Source organism: Drosophila eugracilis, unplaced genomic scaffold, assembly GCF_018153835.1.
Source record: "Drosophila eugracilis isolate 14026-0451.02 unplaced genomic scaffold, ASM1815383v1 contig_386, whole genome shotgun sequence".
NCBI classification, from domain to species: Eukaryota; Metazoa; Arthropoda; class Insecta; order Diptera; family Drosophilidae; genus Drosophila; species Drosophila eugracilis.
The window spans coordinates 478,215-496,722 of NW_024573245.1; the positions used below are offsets into that span (position 1 = coordinate 478,215).

An 18,508-nucleotide genomic window follows, 5' to 3' on the forward strand; every position below is an offset into this window, starting at 1 on the left:
AGTAGACATCAAACTGTAAAAACTTTAAGTGAGAAAAATTGTATTCGGGGGAAAAAATGTGAAACAACTTCTATATTTTTTGTACAAAAATTAAAATAAAGTAAAGAAAAAAGCTAAAATTTGTTTCTATGCTAATTATGATTTAATATAGCATTTTGATCAACTGAATCGTCCTTTTCATCCTTGTCTTGGCCTATATTATTACCATAAGCCTGAGTAATTATAGACACTTATTATACGAAAATTTACGAAGACTTATAAATACAAATGCATTACAGATAATATTTAAAAATAACAAATATTTACCCAACAACTCTGTTAGGCCTATATAGGTAGGTTTTCTTACATTCTACTTTACAGGAAACTGGTGCCAAAACTGTAGATAAGGAGCTAAAGTTATTTTCTTCTTAGCAAACTATATAATGTGTTAATATTTTAAGTAAATTTCATTTGCACAACAGTCAAGTGATTAATCAATCAATCAGTTAGTTGAAGTTTAGTAATATAAGCTAAATGATAAGGGTGTATCGTGTCAATATGACGTAGAATGAATCATATGCCACTTGCTTTCATATAACAAAGGATATATCATCACGAACTGGAGACTACTACTGGAGATAAGACGGATTTTTTATAGGTTTATTGTGTTGTAAAAGTCAAGTGATTTTGATGACATTGGAAATATATATATCTGAGCCCGTATAAAATTAGCTCCGATTCTCGCTTTATTTTTTAAGAAAAGCTAAAGATTGCCTTCATATTTCCATAAAACCATATTCATTGTTGTTCATAGCCCGACTGTGCCAACCTTCAATGTTAATAGTTTATTTATTAAATACGGTTACAAGTTACTAACAAATATATACATAATAATACTTAATAATGCCCAACTTTGTCTTAGAACAGGTTCTTAAGACCCATGGCCAGGAGGAGGATCATGGCGCCAAGTGAGACTTTTACACTAGTGCTACCGTTGCACCGATCAGTCAAGCAGATATCACACTGATCGTCAGAGTCTTCTGTTATATCAAGCTCAGTTTGCACTGCCTGGCAGCCTCCTACGTCATTGGGAATCTTAACACAGCCTCGATTTAGCACTGTAAAAAGGAAAATGTGTAAGTTAGTTCAATATAATTTTTTAAAAAAGGACCAAACAATCTTCGTTCGTGTAATTACCTCCATCCTTGTAGATGCTGTAGCAAGCGGCAAGTTTATAACTTATGGGAGGAGAAGTCGTAGATTCGGAAGTGGAATCGGTGGTGCCAGAGCTTGACGACGAGGAGTCTGTAGAAGACGTTGAAGAACCCGCGTCTGTAGTAGCTGTTGAGGAATCCGAGTCTGGGGTAGAGGTTGAGGATTCTGTGGTTGACGAGGAGCTTGTAGAAGACGCGGTAGTTGTAGAAGAGCTTGAAGAATCGGTAGCTGTAGGGCTGGTTGAAGAATCGGTAGTGGTAGAGGAGCTTGAAGAATCGGTAGTTGGAGCGGTGCTGGTGGAATCGGTGGTTGTAGAGGTGCTTGAATCGGTGGTAGAATCACTAATCGTAGAGCTGGACGAGTCCGTGGAAGTCTCCGAGGGTGAGGAAACGGTTGATGAAACTGTGGTTGTAGTTGTAGTTGATGATGAAGTTGAGGGCTCGGCGGTGGAAGATGTAGTGGACGAAGTTGTGGTCGTTGGAGAAGATTCGGGTCCAGCAGAAGTTGAAGCCTCTGTGGTTGTGGTTGTAGTTGATGGCTCGGTGGTGGAAGATGTGGATGTTGTGGATGATGAAGTGGTCGAAGTTGTGGTTGTTGAAGAAGATTCGGGGGTTGTAGTTGTGGATTCCTGACCGTCATCTCTTGGCATCACCGAAAGCGCAGATCGCCTGAATCGATTTAATGCAGCGCTGGTCTCCAATACAAACGCAGAAGAGGCATCAAGGTTGCAGGTAACCGTCTCGACGTTTTCCACATGGCATTGTTCCCCAACACAACTGTAGCATTCCAGGGCACTCGCTGGGGAAAAAGTGGGTAAAGTCAGTGGTTGAGTCAGTGGAAAGGGGAGCGGTGGGAGTGGACAGGTTGGGCGAAGGCCAAACGAGATAAAATTCGTCGCTCGAGAGCAGGCAATAACTCTGATTGATAAATCAAATACGAGATAACATCGCCACGGTTGCCTCACAGAGCAAATCGGCCAACTTTCAACGCTCATTGTTTTTAGGTTAACCTACTTAAATATCTTCTTATCGGTTAACCTTTCAACTCAAAGAGTACTCCCATTTTAATCTGGTTCATGAGCTATACTATACAGTTTTTCTTTTGGAATTTACCAGTCGTTTTAATCTGTAAATGTTGCAGCTTTTTTTATCAATAATTTTTATGAATCAAGAAAAAATTTCAGGGAAAATCCACTTTTAATAAATGCATTTATCTTTAATTTAATGTCGTCATTAGCAGTTGAGAAAAAGAATGTGAATAACTGTCTAACTTTATCAGCAGTTTAAACTTTCAAAGTATTTTTAAGAAATATAAATTAATCGCAATCGGATGCTGTCAACTTGCATATTTGGTTTTCTTATCGGAGTTTACAATGAAAACTTTGTTAAATTTTATGAAATATGAATTTGATATACTATAAATAAAAAAAGCATTTAAATAACTTTAGTAACTGTGTAATTTTTAAAACTACACTTAAAATTTAGTTCTCTTGAATTTGGGTACAAAAACTTTTTTGGCTTTCTGACTTTTTTGGTGGACTTTTAAGACTTAAAATATGATTTTTTTTAAACAACCTTAAACACATTACATTATTTAAGATTGTTTTGCTTTCTTTTTTTCACTTTCAGGTTGAAAACTATTGGCGGCAACAAAACTAATTTCAATAATGGAACTGGCCATGGCTCTATTTTAGACAGAAATTCCTTGTCAATACACGGCTGATAAGGCCCCACGTTTATTTTTCGTTTACCGTACTAAAAACTGTTAATAAATTGTTGGTAAATTCCATTTGTACGTTTGTCGCGAGATTAAACAATCAATAAATTTAATATTCAGGACTACGGCACTTCAAGATAATGGACTAACTAAGACCAACCTGGCCAAATAGCGGAGGAGGCACAGAATGCCATCAGCAAGAAGTTAACAGTGATCAGACGCATTTTTTCCTTTTTCTTTGACCGAAAGGATATTTATCGAGTAAAATATATTTGTGGCAAAGTTCAGAGCGTTTGAGAAAGAAAAGAATCGCACCGCACGACGGTTGAATAGGAACTACCAATTAAATATAATGTTAACTTGGCTTTTTTATCATTTTCAGCCACTGATAAGCGTCGGCAGAGCAGGAAGGCAGCGGAAAAGCACAGCCACATTCATACACAGCTTTTGTGGTGCTTCTTCCTGGCGATACGGGCCATAATAGAGTACAATAAAATTATGGCCGTGATCGTTGTACGATAAGGATTTTTCGTGGGCCGAATGAGTGTACACTTCCTCAGGATGCACGATTTGCCCCAACGTTTATTGGCCTTTATTGTTTTCCAGTTATTTGGTCATTTGGTCAATCGTCTATTTGATTTCGAGTACTGCCTGCGTATCGATAAGGTATCAGTAAAGGGGGAAAGACCTATTGTAAACTGGGGGACCTATTATTGTTCCTTTTTTTAATGATTTTTTTTTCAAGTAGCAAGTTTTCGAGTGATTCACAATTGTTATAAAACTAACCTATTGGTTACACTAAGATAGACATTTAGACCTACGGTTGCGGATTTAAGCAAAGTAATCGCTGGCTTGGAAATTCAAAAGGAAATCTAATCAGTCGGATCCAGTGGTCTTTATAATAAGCCTAAATGTTTACACAAAATTGTGAATGTATTTGGCCATATATACACGTAGAAGGAAATTAGAGGTAAACAAATTATTATTATTTATATTCCCTTCTTTCTTTAAACAATACTTGTATAACTCACTATAAATATAAATGAATCCTTAATAAAACATTTTTAAGCTAAAATGTAACTGACTTCGTTTTTTTATCTGTGTATCGTAAATAACCTTCTTGCACCTTGCGTGGCCTGTTCAAGTCGCAAAAAAATATTTCGATAAATAATCTAGCAATATCAGGTCGTGCAAATACCATTTAAGGCATATATTTAGCATGATTCATACATATTTTAGCCTGGTTAAATAGCTAGTATTATCTATATAATATATATGTATGTATTTACCATGATTCATAATACTTTCGACAGCTGCCTAATAGATGAGCACCGAAATCATCTTCAGTCTGTGTACTTTGTTCGTTGTAAAGTTGTGACTTCCCCAGTAGTAATTAAACAAAATGATTTATTGAAAGTTCCCCTTGATAAGTTAAGCTAATCTACACCAATAATCTTGTGACGAAATTCTTGGCAGGAGCCAGCTTGTCTATTGTCATGTACTTCAGTTATCAATACGTATAATATGCAGGTCAGTTATGACTTCAAATGTTAATCATCAATGAAAATCAGTTAGGTTCCAAGATAAGCCAAAAGGTTAAAGCTTTAGATTAAGGATTGCAAGTAGCGAACATTCAAAAGGCGGCATTAAATAGTTTGTTACTGAACTTATCAATATATTTATGGTGGTATTTATTTGGCGCCATAAAAGCACTCAAATGATCAACGCGTGGCCACATATTTATTTCGTTTATTGTTCCATAAGTCCCAAATAAGTTAAACGAAATCTTATCTAATCGATGGGAAACTGTGGTTATTTGTGTGTTTGAATTTCTTTTTTTTTGTCTTGAGCAAATTTGTTTAGCATAAATGGCCTAAAAGTATGCCTTCACTTGTTCCTTTACGTTTAATGTTTGCTCAGTGAATGAATAGTAATAGTACCACTAGGCGTATACGTGACATTGGCATTGGTAGGTCCACGTACTTTCCCGTCTATGTTTGTTCTATGCATACGAAGTTCTATTTGCAAGAGTCTGATAAGATTAATTACATTTAGTCATCTAACCATAATTTCTGATTAATAGACTCATTAAAGTGCAGTACAAGAAGTGGGGAAGTTTGAACTTCGAGTGAGACTGCCATTAGATTCCCCTAACAAAATGCATGAGGTTTGAAAATATTATTACTTTGGCTGTGAAAAAGTACCACTTATCTTCGACAATATAAGAGATGCCATATAAAGTTCTCTGAAGATATTATCTGAGAGTATTATATGGTTAAAGATTAGATTTATAGGCTTATTGGTCTTTGGTGCAGAATGATGTCATTTTAAAGGTTGCCAATTGCTGAAATGCCAAAAGAGGAAGTGCAAACTTAAACTTCTTTCTTGATTTAATACATATTACATATTATTATTTATTAAGTCGCCTGAAGCTTTACATTTGGTTAGATTAGAGTTGTATATATTTCGATATTCGGTTTGTTGTGCATTTGCCTTTGTGTGTGTTCGCCTTAAAGAAACGAGGAATACTAAATTAAAGCACCGGGTGATGGATGATGATCTGGTTCTCAGTTGCGCTGAAGGGCAAAGGCCACCAAGGCCAAGAGCAGGGAGGCCAGAACGGAGTTCTGCAGTGCTGAGCTTCCATTGCAGGCATTCATACTGCAGGGATTGCAATTGGCCAGCTCTGTGCTGTTGTTCTGAATCTTCAACTGCTCGCAAACTCCCTCGAAGGTGCTCACCCGCGAGCATCCACGATCTGTCGTCATTGAGCCGTTCACTAAAAGTAATTAAGATAAAGGTTAGTATTGATTTTAAAGTATAATTTACCAGGTAACTCACCTGTAACCTGGACGGAGTAGCAGTGATAGGTGAACTCGGTGTTGATCACTGCTCGCCGCTGCCTGATGGCCAGTGAAGGAGTCGTAGTCTCCTCTCCAGCATCCACCGGCACCAAACGGGTGGTGTTCAAGGCCACCGACAGAGCAGCCAGATCCTCAGCGGGTGGTGTGGGCACTCCAGTGGTTGTCTGCACGGGTCCGGCGGTGGGTGGCGTTGGAATCGGTGTCTCAGTGGTCTGAGTGCTCTGGGTGGTCTCAGTGGTCTGTTCGGTGGTGGTAGTTTCCACTGTAGTCGTCGTGGACTCTGTTGTTGGAGGATCCGTTTCAGCACTTGTGATCGCCGTGGTTGTTTCTACTGGAGCCGCCGTGGTTTCCTGCGTTGTCGTGGTGCTCGCTTCGGTGGTGGAGGTAGTGGTCACCGTAGAGGCTTCTGTGCTGCCGCCAGGATTAAAGAAATCCTCATTACATGCCAGCAGGGGGGCATCCTTCGGCAGCTGGGCACAATCATCGCACACATAGCACATGAGATCGGCGCGGATTACTGAAATGATTGGGAAAATGAGTTTGATTTATTTTTTGTTATCTATTTTTAGTTTCATTTTATTCCTTTTTTAGTACCCAATATAAATATAAATAGTTCGAAAATCATACAAATTGACCTAATTTAAAGGTCATGGCTTGTTTATGATCCGATATAAGCTATTGTTTTTTGTTCTTTTTATAATACCCAATTTCAAATTGACCTAAATACGTATAAATAAACTAATATAAATCCTATATATATAGAATTATAAACTATTTTAAAGGAGAGTCTTTTTGTTTGTATTAAGCAAACTAAGAGTACCCTACTTTTGCACACCTTTTCCGGGTTCGCCACTTTATCATAGGCAATTGTTAAACCTTTGACGGTTATTTACCTGGCCTTGCCCTTTTCATATACAAATTTTATTGGACGCCAAGATATCTATCAGTTAAAAGTGCTCAATTTACAGCTTTGGCAAACAGGAAAATCGCGATAGCAGATAAATGATGACAATAAGAACAAAGAACATGTGAGCACCATAAATCACTTCAAATCCAAAGTATTTGGCGTATTATTTGCCGATTCTTTAGTATTAGTTTGTATGTGCCTTTCCCTAGCCTTTGATCTAGCGCAAGTAGCTGTTTTTATCAGCTTATACTAGGGCGCACTTCCCCTCCACCAGAGTAAATCGATTTCATTTGCATGTTATCGTCATCGCAACAATGGGTAAATATTTGCCAGTGGCAAACAGGTAAATAGAAAAACTTATCGCTGTGGGTACACTATCATGATTGGGTTAATTGTCTTATCACTGGATGCGGCTACCCCACAATGAGTCCAATTATCTATCAAAACGGTGAGTCATACGATTATCCGACAGAAAACCAAATCTCTGCTAGACCTATAATGATAGCATCTAGATATCAGAATTCGTGCCGAAAAGTTAAGTTCTTTTAATTGGCATTTTCTTAAGTGCAGAAGATTTAGTAAAGGGTTCGTCAACACTCTCTATAGCAATCGAATGGTTCAATGTATCTCTGACTAAGTTTTGTTGATTTATTATTTTAAATTTATCATAAATCATTGTGATTGATGGGGAGTTTTTCGGGGGTCTGAAGGCAGGGCTTAAATTGTCCGGGGGGAATGACAGTATTGGCACGTGATAAGCGCCACCTCACCTAGCAGTTAGAATTTTTGCACTTTTCGACGTTCTCATAAATAATAAACATTACTTGTTTTAGGGTTGCTATTAAAACAAAAGTGCAACTCGGGGGGCTTTCGTGATGATTGCAAAATATAATAAAAAAAAAAAACAAAGGGGCAGCTGGGATTGTCAATATTTGCTTGGGTTATTCCATAAAACTCTCTGTGATGCAAATGCTGTTTGTGTAAAGGTAATTGAAAAGTCATTTAAAATGCCCAAGCCAAAGTTCGTTCTAGGCAACTTGCAGTCGTTTAATCTTCCTTTTTCCCTTATAAAATAAATATATATAAAAAAAACACGTTTAAAATGGTATTTCAAAGTGCCTTTGAATATATTAGCTAGTCTTCTCGATTCACAAATTAAATCATTTGCAATTGCGTCAAAAGAAGGCATCGTGAAAAAATATCGAAAATTCAGGTTTTGTTCGGTTATTTTCTGAGTGGTGCTAATGGCCAGACAAGTTTTTCCATTTCGGGCCGCCTTTGCGAAAAGTGTTAAGTGTAACTATAACATTTCCAATTAGCAGTCGCTGGCTCAATGTCAACTAATATTTGTTCATTATTCTCAATTTCCCCATCTGACTTTTCCTTTTCATTTGAGGCATAAATTAGAGAGGGCCCAGATGAATTTGGCTTATACGAAGGGTGGGAGCTGCTGACTGACTGGTTGGATGACATTTCCGCATCACAGAGTAATAAAAAAATATAAAAAATACCCGCAAATTGGCAACAATCTTTGCATTATTTATGACAGTTAAATAATAACAAATAAATTGGCCGTTTTAAATGTCGCTGCGTTGTCACTGCTGCTGCTTGATATGCAAAATTTTATGGCGAAATGTGTTCATGATCTTGAATTCTGAATTCATTTTTTCTTTCCTTTTATTTTTTGGCAACTGCATATACACCAACAATAACAACAACAACAACACTTGAGACATGGGTGTATATTTTTATATATATTTTTAGCGGCAGCCACAAATTAAAATCCTCAAAGATATGTTTATCAGATCGTTTGGTTCCTTCGGTTGCTATCTGATATATACCCATGATTTAGACCTTTTTAGGCTAAATAAGACACATCAAAGTTATCACGACACTTTTCACATTGCTCTAATAGCCTCAAATACCCAAATGCTTTTTACCTGGCAGGGCGATTAGCAACAGCAAAGAGCTGGCCAAAACGATGGGGCTACTGTTGAACATGATTTCTGTTTTTTTTTTGTTTATTTCGAAATATATATCTTTCAGATATATTCTAAATAATTATGTTGACTATAGTATTTGTACTAATTTTAGTTAGCTGTTTGGCGTTTGTTATGCTTTTCTCGCGTTTCTTGATCTAAATTAATATTTATTGGGGCGACCGCAGTTTGCGAATTCTAAAATTTAACTGAAAATCTTGTGATTTGTTTGAGACTTTTTATAGAGTTTTAAACGCGGACTGCGCTGCCACTGCGACGTCAGCGGCTTCAATGCGTAAGAGAGTGAGTAGCAGAAAGAGACGGCAAGCGATGACCATAGAGAGAGAGACAGAGAGAGGGGGCGAGAGATGAAGAGCGGGCCGTAAAACAAGTTTACCCCTTCCATTATTGATAACAAATTAATTTATAATGCAGACTAAACGAGCACAAATTTAAATTATCAACCAAAGAGAGAAAAAGATAGGTAATTACTCTTAATTTTATTGCGGGTGGCTCTCTTAATATGCTAATGTGTGGAAATGGGTTCTTCCGGGGAGCGATCTTGGGTTCTTCGGCTTTTCCCCCAAAGGCAAATGATTCAGATCTGGGAATTCATTTCACTTTTCTGTACCATTTCTCGCACTTTGTGTTTTATATACCGATAAATTCTTTGTTCCCCGCTAATTAAGCAGCTGATTGTTAGTCAGCATCTGAAATCCCGAAATTACCCAACGCGATCTGAATTGAGTTAATAGCCGCCCTATCTGCCCCCCGTTTGCATAATATTCGTCATTTATATAGAGTAGTGAATGATATCCCATGATTATTATCCAATATCAGAGCACGAAGAGCAAACAAATGCGGATTAGGCAAAGCCGAGCAATTAACAGGGATTTTGTTGTGGTTCGTGTTGTTGCCTCAACCCATTGGCACCTCGCCCATTGTGCAAGCTTAGAACTCTGGATTCGCAATAGCTTAACGAAATTTTCCAGTTGAGTAAGCCCCAAGGTCGTGTTCGACTCGAAAGTAATTCACTGCGCTGGCTGACCCAGAAAAGGCAGCCCTCGAGACGAGGGCAAGGTCAGCTGATAAGCCGAGGTTTGGAAAGGTGTGGAAGGGTTCTCGGTTTTATATTTTCATTTTAGATAACAAGTTTGAAATTTCTTACCTTCATTAAAGGTCAAAGGAAAAACACCCTTTAACTTCATGAAAATATATTTAAATCTAGCTTAGAAAAATGATTTTCCTTAATCTTTTTAGTGCCTAATGCTAATTGATAAAGATCTTGAATCAAATATTGGACTGGAATCTCGAATGTACTTAAACAAACTCTCTATGTTACCATAATGCCTGGCCGTGAAACTTTACTGGTGCATTTTCGAAAATCGTGCGTCTTAGCCAAGTGCCAATAATTCATAATTTATCGGCCATAGTTCGTGCCAAATGTCGAGTTGATCTGGTTAGTGCCGGCTTAACTGACGCATCGTCTGAAAAGCGCAGACGGGAGATAAAAACTGTAAGTTTACCGGAGACAAAAAGTCAGCGGCAAAAGTTGCATATAACTTGCAAAGTGTCGACGACATCACGTAAAGTGCTAAGTGCTAAGTACCGATGACGATTCTCTTTCTCTTCCCGTTGAGATTCTCTTTAGATTCTCTTCGGTTGTTAAGTTAAAGCCGGGCTTTGGGAGGTTTTTTTTTTGCATGCTCGTCATTACAAGGTACTTTACCGTCCCGGAAGGCGACGAAAATAAAACGGGGAAGCGTTTAAAAATCCCCAACGCGAGCCCACAAATCGAGGAGTCAAAAAGATATATACTATATATACATATATGTACACTCTACGTCAGCCCAACGAATTTGGCAGTTGCATTTACAGTTTAGAGCAAGTTTCCTTAAAGCGATACCTTGTTTTCGGTCGCGTTTCCTCATCGCTGTATTAAGAACTCTCCTCAATTCCGGATCCCGAAATAATGCCATAAATCTCGAAAAAGTTTTAGGCAGAAATTGCCACTCGACTTCGTAACGCTTATCGGCCTAAACGCTTTTGGCCAGTTGATGACTATATATAATTTTATCAGTTTACGGCTAGCATGAAGTCATGAAATCGTATTGGGAACGGGAGCACCCGACTCCCGACCAAGTATTCCTCGTCACCACTTATCGCCAAAAACTAATTGATTTAATTTCGATTTGGCTGCAACTGAATGAACGTTCTCAATGAGCGAGCACTTTCCCTCCAACGGGTGGAAGAAGAAAAAAAGGGACATCGCCTTATCGATGTCAATTAAACAATTATGCGAAAATAGCTCAGGTGCGCTCATTGCTAACAAAACTTTTACGAGTGGTAAGCGAGCCATAAATAGACACATCATAAATCGGTTAACGCTCCCAAAAAGGAATGAACTCAGACACCAAAGTCGAAATCTAACTTTGTTGGCCATATATTTTGTATTTCTATATACCAAATTAATTGGCCAAAGGTAATATTAGATCATAAATGCCATTAGCGTGAGTGCTAGTAAAGTCCAAGATTGTCCGAGATTTCTACTGGAGGACTCCTGGTTGATGGGCTGGTTGCATCCGTCGTCCTGGCACAGCTGACACCCAGCCACGGTCCAGTTATCGAAGAGTCCGTCGCATCCACCCGTCTGATTGCTCATCCTGGCGGTGGTGCAGCCCTCTTGGTGATCATCGATTCGTTCACTGTAGAGGGGATAGGATAATGAGGTAAATAAGTATCTAAATTTTAGTATAATTTTGTCTAATTAATAGTACTTAATGTACTGATCACATTTTCATAAAACAAATAATTTCTATTAATTCCAAACTCCCCTTTTACTTAATTATTATTAAAATATTAAATTGCATTATTTAAGTTTTACCAATGTGTACCAAGAATTACTTTCAGTGCATTCGCTTTGACATTCTGATTATCATTTCATGGATGACTAATAAATCGATAACTTATCGCTGCCAATGGGAGCATCGCACTAGACAGCTTTTTTGATTTTATGATGTGCACCAGTGGGAGTGGGAAACTGCTGCTTACGTTTGAGTCTCACTGTATAGCAAAAGTCGATTGGCATATCGAGGTCAACCTGTCGGGCAATTGATCTCCGTTTGCGTCGCTCCTCATCCTCATCTTCGTCCTCTTCTTCCTCCTCTTCGCTGACAATTTCTCCGGCTTCACCACCGGTGGCTGCTGCAGCTTCTCCGCCATTTCCGGCTCCGGTTCCGGGTACACCGTTTCCTGCTGGCATAATGCCTATGGTAGCTGACTCTTCGCTTTCATAGTCTTCCTCTTCTTCGCTGACATCAGATGGAGATGGCGATGCAGCAGAAGAAGGAGAAGGAGACGGAGCAGGACTTGGACTTGAACTCGAACTCGAACTGGGACTCGGGCTTGGACTGGAAATGGCAGGTGTTCCCTGTCCATTACCACTCATAAGTGGCCCATTACACACTTCCATGTCACTAAGCTGGGTATTCTCGTCGCAGTCCTCGCATTGGTAGCAACGCAAAGCTGAGCAGGGAAAAATATTTTTAATAAGTGGTAATAAAAGTTTACAAAAAAAGTTTAGAGACAAAGTATTTTACATTTGTTTTTAAAAATATAATTAAACTAATACTTTTATAATCTTTTACCTTATACTATAAGAATTATGGTTTTTATCTATTCATTGCTATAAAAAAATATATTTTTTTAATATTTTAGTAATTCAAACGTTGAGATTTTTGAAATATTTCTTAGATATGTGATATTTATATTAATTATGTGCAAAATACTGATTGATATTTTTCTTAGACGAAATACAGAGCCATGACTCTTGGTTATAGCCTTCCTACTTTTCCCAGCCAGCATTAAGGTGTGTTTCCTTTAGCTTCGCCTTATCAGCTGGATTTGTCTGGCAATAAACCTGCAACGCTGTTAGGGGTCAGTAGACCACATATCATGTGGTAAGGTGGTAAAGCTTATATGCCCTTATTATTATTATTTATGACCTACCTGAAACAGCTGGGCTACAGCCAATGTAAGCCAACAGGAGTAGAAACCACAACAAACGCATTCCTGGGCAGGTCAATACGGGTGAAAACTTTCAATTTGCAAAACGTCAAAGTGTCCAAGTCGGAACTTTCCAGATTGAGGACCTGCAAAACTGGGCTACTCTTCAGATTTTTTCTAGATTTTTCGCGGTCTGCTGTCGTGTCAGCAGTTGCTACCGAAAATTCAAATTGAACTGGCACAAAGAACTTTCCGGAGGCTGTTGTTTCCTTTATCAAAACTGAATTTCTTGGACTGGCGGAGTGAAGGGATGGTCCATAATTTGCGGCATTGGTGAAACATGTAGTTCCGGGAAGCGGAGAATAATACTACAAGCGACATATGATAGCATCAGGCCAAGACTTTCAAATTAAATGCGAAAAAAAGAGACGGACTGTGGGTGCGACAGAGGTAGAGATATTGATAGACGGGCTGGGGGCGAAAAACTGGAGCATCTTACATGAGTAATGGGAAAATTATCTTTGATTGCTCGAAAAAAGGAAAAACAAAAAAGATAAAAACAACAAAAAAACAAACGTGAAATAAAGGATAGGACTTAGGAACCGAATAATGAAATACCTTTTAAAATTTATTTTGTATATTTCTTTAAAAAATTTATGTTTTTAAGAGTAATATTGATAAATACAATACTCATACGCAATGTTGCCCAAATGAAAATAAAAATTATTTTGTTCTTCAGTTTTTCTTTATGTGAAATAAAGTAATTTTGTAATCATAATCTTATTATTATTTACCTTTATTGTTAATCCATTTTGGATCCAAAGTTTGCTTTACCTTTCCATTCCTTTTCCACAGCATAACAAAATTTAACTAAAAACCAAGATACCCATTCCGATAATACAGAAACTGTTATACAGCTACAGACATCGTTATCGGATAGTAATAAATTCGTACACAAGTCTCTGTTATACTGTCATACAGCATTTATTCGGTGCTCTCAACGTTCAATTTAGTTACCATTTCAAAACTAGCTTACGAACTAAGCAGAACTGATAGCTCAAATCGGCGCAAAAACATATGGTACTATATAGTGTGTGTGGCTTGCAGGCGATTCTAAGCTCACATTGCATTGCTTTTTGTTAACATTTCTTCTAATTGCACATTTATTCACTTTTATTGCGTTGTTGTTGTTGCTTTTAAATTTGTTCTCCTAAATTCGCGTTTTGCTTTCAGTTGATTGTGTTTGCTCGCGATTTGTACAGTAAATTTACTCATTCCCGTTATTTAAAACACGAATTTATGATTTAATTACTTTAAGCACTTTCTGAATCTACCTAAGAATATACACATTTATCGACGCTATTACTTCACATCTATATCGATTGCTATTAATTAAGACAAATTAAAGGCAATTGGTGACTTCTTATATTCATGTCTCCTATAAATTAAATTTACAAACTGAAAAGGTAACAATTTAGAGGTCTGTCTCTAGAGCTAACGGCATAGAATCCCAAACATTGATATATAGGAAATGGCACCTTGCAATCTTGGTTACTCGTATCCCTACTCTATTTTTTGGTATTTGTTTTCGAAATTAAAAGTTTCATATTTGTTTTGAATCAAAGCGACTTTGTGTGTTTGTATTGCATCGGTGTCTTCTGTGTAACTATGTGTGAGTGATTACATTTCTAGGGTTAAGGGTAGGGCTAACTGAGTGCCTTTGAAACGCTTGTACGAGTCAGCGACACTGCACTTAAATATTTGCCAAGTAAACAGCAAGGGAAAGGCAAACGGTAACTCAACTTAAATGCAACCACCATGCCACCATTTAATCCATCTGGATAACTTGATCCAATATTTTAACAGCCCAATAGGATCATAATCAAGGACAGAACGGAAGCCACCCAAAGCGTATTGGCCGCCGCTCCATTGCAGGAATCCGTGTTGCAAACTTCGCAGAAGAACGCATCCTCCGCGGAGATTTCTTCACTATCATCCCCATTCCCATTCTTCCGTCTCTTATTCTGATTGCGATTGCGTTGTTCCAGCTCCTCGGCACTGGGGATTCGCAGTTTGTCTCTCAGGATCTGACAGGCATTGGAGTCCCCGGTGTCCAGTTGACAAAAGCGTGCAGTCACCACTTTTCTGGTTTCAGCTAATGATGAGTATAATGAGAATTAGGTTTTTAAGGTTTTTCTTGGTTTTGAAATATTTACTCTTCTTAGGTTAAAAATATATTTGAAATAATATTAAACTAAATTATTATATTGAGGACTAAAACCTAAAATTATGGTTTCAAATAATAAACTTCTGCACTTTGTTTTATTTTCAATGAGTGTTATTTCGCGTGAACTATAAACCTGGCATTTTATCTTTAAAACTTGTTCTATTGCCTTATAAAAATCAGAGTAAACAACCTGCAACATTGCAGCAGTAAACGCGTATCTAATCACTTGATAACAAGCATTTATAAGCCATGGCTAATATGGGCTAATTTCTTGGGACATATAAGTCAAAAGAGAAATAATGAATCAAATTAAAACTGAACTAAAATATTAAAAATATGTAAAATTAGTTACTCCTTAAAGGCATACGTGCAAATACTCACGGTCTTTGGCCACAACCTTTTCGCAATTCATTAGCGGTTTTTTATTGCCACCGTTATCGAAATATGCGAATTTGTTTAGATCCAGAAGCCAGGTGTCTAGCGATTTCATTTTGTCCAATGTACATTCCTAAAATAATCCCACAGAAAGGCACTGAGTCATTACTGGCGTTTGCTAAACATTTCTTTTTTAGTAACTGAAGAAACAATGAATGGGTATTGATCTACAATCTTGTCGCCGCCAGGTAATTGAAGTATTATTGGCTGTTGCAGTTTGTGCTTAACTAATTTATCTTATCACTATGAGCATATGTCCATATCGGTAGCGATGCGTTTCTCCGACGGCCTTGGTTATCGGGCGATGAGCACTTGAACAGCTTTTATTTAACCCAGATATCTGAGGAGTTATAACCAATTCTAGTGAAGTCGTTAAAGCTTTATGGGCATAACAATATTCATTTATCAAAAAAGGGGAACACCCTAAAGGTGTCAGAGTTAAGGAATGTTTGTTAGCAATAGCCAAAGCAATCTTAAAGGCTGAAAAAAACCCACCAACAGCTAAAATGTTACTAACTAAATTGACCAAAAATGACCAAAAATGTGAAGTGTGGTCTATAATTGGAGCAACTTATGGCTTAATCTACTTTTTATTTTAGGAAGTAATCTATAAACATAACGTTTTGTGACGTTTTTGAATTCGCATTTGCGCATTCAAAGGAGATAAGAGTTAATTTCTTAACAATCATTTAAGGCTTGGCCGTAATAGCTTCTTTTTTGGCAAATTCAAATCTTAGTTTTGGCAAACCTCATAAATTGAAGGGAATTATTTGGCACAGCTAATTAGATTTCGCAATATTTATTTTGACACAAAATTGAGTTTCGATAAGATTCTGATGACACTGAATTCTCAGATTAATCAGAACTGTTTGCAGTTTGGCTATTGCGAGTTCACATCTTTGATTTGACAAATGAAATAAATTTTAAGAATTAATTTGACTGCTTTAAATATACTTTAAATACAAATTTGTTTATCGCTTTCAAAATTGATAAGGCACTCGCACGGGACTTTTCACAACTTTGACATTTCATTTGATGATAAGCTCAGTTAGTTAATAGTTTTCTTTTTTCGAGGAATAATAATGGATTTATGATACATGATTCATATAAGTACTTTTAAGTTAAGTGATATCACAAAATCAATGAATGGATCATGAACTTTGTAGTAAATTCATAACTTTTTAAGTTCCCACAAAGGCTCTGAAAGTGTGAGTCACTCACTATAATGATCCATTTTAATCTCTCAGGTGTCGCCAGCTTAAATCAAATTAATTCTGCTAAAAAATAGCTAAGACTTTCACTAGAACCTGTCAGTCTGAAAGATATATATATAGTTAGACTTTTCTGAAAGCATTTCAACCGTTTGGCACGTGTTCGGGTTAAGTTGCCTTTCTTACCGCCACACTCCCCTGCAGAAAAAAGGCAGAGATGCCAGTAACAGAAAATTCACTTAGCATGGAAAGGGGAAAAACGGAAAAAGGGGCTGCCACAAGAGGACGACGACGTAGCACGTTTCCGTTTCCGCTTTTGTGAGCCCAATTTCTAACAGTTCCCTTGCACTACACATTTTTTTTTAGTTTGTAGGTTGAGAATTTATGTGCCAGGCAGTTTAAACTTGTGAGCCAGAACTTTGATTAAGGTCAACCTAGGACCGATTAGGCCGGCTGAAAAGGTTGAACCAACTTGACCTGGCTGCCCAAGTGGCCCACCAACAGGTCTTAGGCAAATCGTCAATCAATTCGCTTCGCAGATAATGTCTTGGCAATATTCTCAATTCACTCACCTCCGCCACTATGCTAGAATTGGAGTCCAGATCGGAGCAGCTGGGATTATCGCTCGAGTCGCAGACAAAGCACTTGATGGCCGCGCCTGTGGGGTATGCAACATAGAATTTTTATTTCGGAATTTTTATAATCTGCAAAAACCGCAGGCAACAACAACAACAACAACACACACACACCATTTGCAACGAAGGCCAGCAGGGCCAAAAGCAATAAAATTCCCGACATCATTCGCACTGTTATTTTCCCTCTTTGATTTATATCCCTTTTTTCAGTTGGAGATTTTTCAAATATTTTTCAGGCACTCGCGAGCTGCGTTTTTCTTTGGATTCTCCGCTCAAAGTTAGACGAGAGGTACCGTCTTTGCCGTTGGCCAAAGGCAAACTGAAATTGTTGGCCAACTACGCGAAGGCAATTTGCCTGCAAAAGGACGTGCGCCACGATGACTACGTCATCGTTTTTGGCCCAGAACCGAAGCCCAAGAACACGAAGCTGCTCGTCCTTAGTCCTTTGCCCTGGGATCCCATTGCTGCGTGGGTGCGTCGTCGCTCGAGTGGCTTCTGATACCGACAGTAATAACGTCTTGGCCGCGGTCGCCCCACATGGCAGCCAAAGGGAAAAATTATTTAAATTGCAAAATGCACCAACCCAGGCCAAAGATGGCAAAAACTCGTCAAAGGAGCAGCAGGACCGCGACGGAAAAAATGCAATTTTCTTATGGCCAAACACTCGTGGTCTCTGTTCTGCGGCTCAACACCAAAGCCAATAAGATATCATAAGACGAAAATGGAAAATTTGAATTGTAAAGTTTGATCCCAAAAATAGATTTATGAACGCCAAAAAAGAAAAGAACAGAAAGGAAGTTTTAGTTTTTGGTTTACAACCATTTTAGAAATTTTTATTTGATTTTAATAACTTATTTATTAATACATTTATTATATTTTATTGATTTTAGTGTTGCTTGCAAAACTAAGACTGAGACTAAACCAAGAAACCAATGTAAAATATTTTAGAAAATATTAAAAAAAAGAACAAAAATTCACTTGGAAAAATAAGAACTTTAAGTAATTAGAAATGAATAGTAGGTTAAGGCATAGCATAATAGTTTATACTTATAAATATATTCTTTGCTCAATGTTTTAACTCAATAATATAAAACTAATATTAACTGTAGAATACATATTAAGCAACCAACCCAGAACCAAGTATAACTTTCTCGAAACAATGTAAGAACTATTGACTTCTCTTTAACTTGGAGTGCAAGAACAATGGTTAAAGTTATGTAATTTTTGTAAACCTTTCTTTGCCAAAACAAAATACTGCAGTTGTAGTTAAAAGATAACAAACCTAGCTGATAATAACCTAGCCATTGAAGCTCAAATTAAATTATGTATTCATAA

General features: G+C 37.6%; 4 protein-coding genes across 4 annotated transcripts; all 4 read right to left on the reverse strand.

The window, feature by feature from the left end:
• Window positions 1-809: 809 nt before the first annotated feature.
• Window positions 810-3,242, reverse strand: LOC108106077 (A-agglutinin anchorage subunit). The gene is made up of 3 exons (XM_017212936.2): window positions 3,071-3,242; window positions 1,177-1,992; window positions 810-1,097 (listed from the first exon to the last, which is right to left on the reverse strand). Exons 1-3 carry the CDS (start codon window positions 3,132-3,134, stop codon window positions 898-900), a joined length of 1,080 nt encoding a protein of 359 aa, XP_017068425.2. The 5' UTR covers window positions 3,135-3,242; the 3' UTR covers window positions 810-897.
• A 2,171-nt stretch (window positions 3,243-5,413) lies between these two features.
• Window positions 5,414-8,853, reverse strand: LOC108106204 (flocculation protein FLO11). The gene is made up of 3 exons (XM_017213132.2): window positions 8,622-8,853; window positions 5,752-6,291; window positions 5,414-5,689 (listed from the first exon to the last, which is right to left on the reverse strand). Exons 1-3 carry the CDS (start codon window positions 8,680-8,682, stop codon window positions 5,478-5,480), a joined length of 813 nt encoding a protein of 270 aa, XP_017068621.1. The 5' UTR covers window positions 8,683-8,853; the 3' UTR covers window positions 5,414-5,477.
• A 2,269-nt stretch (window positions 8,854-11,122) lies between these two features.
• LOC108106195 lies at window positions 11,123-13,513 on the reverse strand. Its single transcript, XM_017213122.2, is given in 4 exon segments — window positions 11,123-11,342; window positions 11,345-11,365; window positions 11,712-12,185; window positions 12,669-13,513. Coding segments are annotated over 4 exon segments (750 nt in total). The 5' UTR covers window positions 12,730-13,513; the 3' UTR covers window positions 11,123-11,148.
• Window positions 13,514-13,624: 111 nt separating this feature from the next.
• Window positions 13,625-17,471, reverse strand: LOC108106196. Its single transcript, XM_017213123.2, has 4 exons — window positions 17,288-17,471; window positions 17,111-17,196; window positions 15,274-15,400; window positions 13,625-14,820 (listed from the first exon to the last, which is right to left on the reverse strand). Exons 1-4 carry the CDS (start codon window positions 17,337-17,339, stop codon window positions 14,525-14,527), a joined length of 561 nt encoding a protein of 186 aa, XP_017068612.1. The 5' UTR covers window positions 17,340-17,471; the 3' UTR covers window positions 13,625-14,524.
• Window positions 17,472-18,508: the final 1,037 nt, after the last annotated feature.

Bases quoted from the DNA above. Each gene is read 5' to 3' on its own strand.
- LOC108106077 (XM_017212936.2), bottom strand. From the start codon at position 3,134: ATGCGTCTGATCACTGTTAACTTCTTGCTGATGGCATTCTGTGCCTCC. The intron at 1,993-3,070 runs GTTGGTCTTAGT...CTTTTTCCCCAG, and splicing joins CTCCTCCGCTATTTGGCCAG to CGAGTGCCCTGGAATGCTAC. The intron at 1,098-1,176 runs GTAATTACACGA...TCCTTTTTACAG, and splicing joins CAGCATCTACAAGGATGGAG to TGCTAAATCGAGGCTGTGTT.
- LOC108106204 (XM_017213132.2), bottom strand. From the start codon at position 8,682: ATGTTCAACAGTAGCCCCATCGTTTTGGCCAGCTCTTTGCTGTTGCTA. The intron at 6,292-8,621 runs GTAAAAAGCATT...CAATCATTTCAG, and splicing joins GTTGCTAATCGCCCTGCCAG to TAATCCGCGCCGATCTCATG. The intron at 5,690-5,751 runs GTGAGTTACCTG...AATTACTTTTAG, and splicing joins CTACTCCGTCCAGGTTACAG to TGAACGGCTCAATGACGACA.
- LOC108106196 (XM_017213123.2), bottom strand. From the start codon at position 17,339: ATGATGTCGGGAATTTTATTGCTTTTGGCCCTGCTGGCCTTCGTTGCA. The intron at 15,401-17,110 runs GTGAGTGAATTG...GGATTATTTTAG, and splicing joins ATTCTAGCATAGTGGCGGAG to GAATGTACATTGGACAAAAT. The intron at 14,821-15,273 runs GTGAGTATTTGC...ACTCATCATTAG, and splicing joins AAAGGTTGTGGCCAAAGACC to CTGAAACCAGAAAAGTGGTG.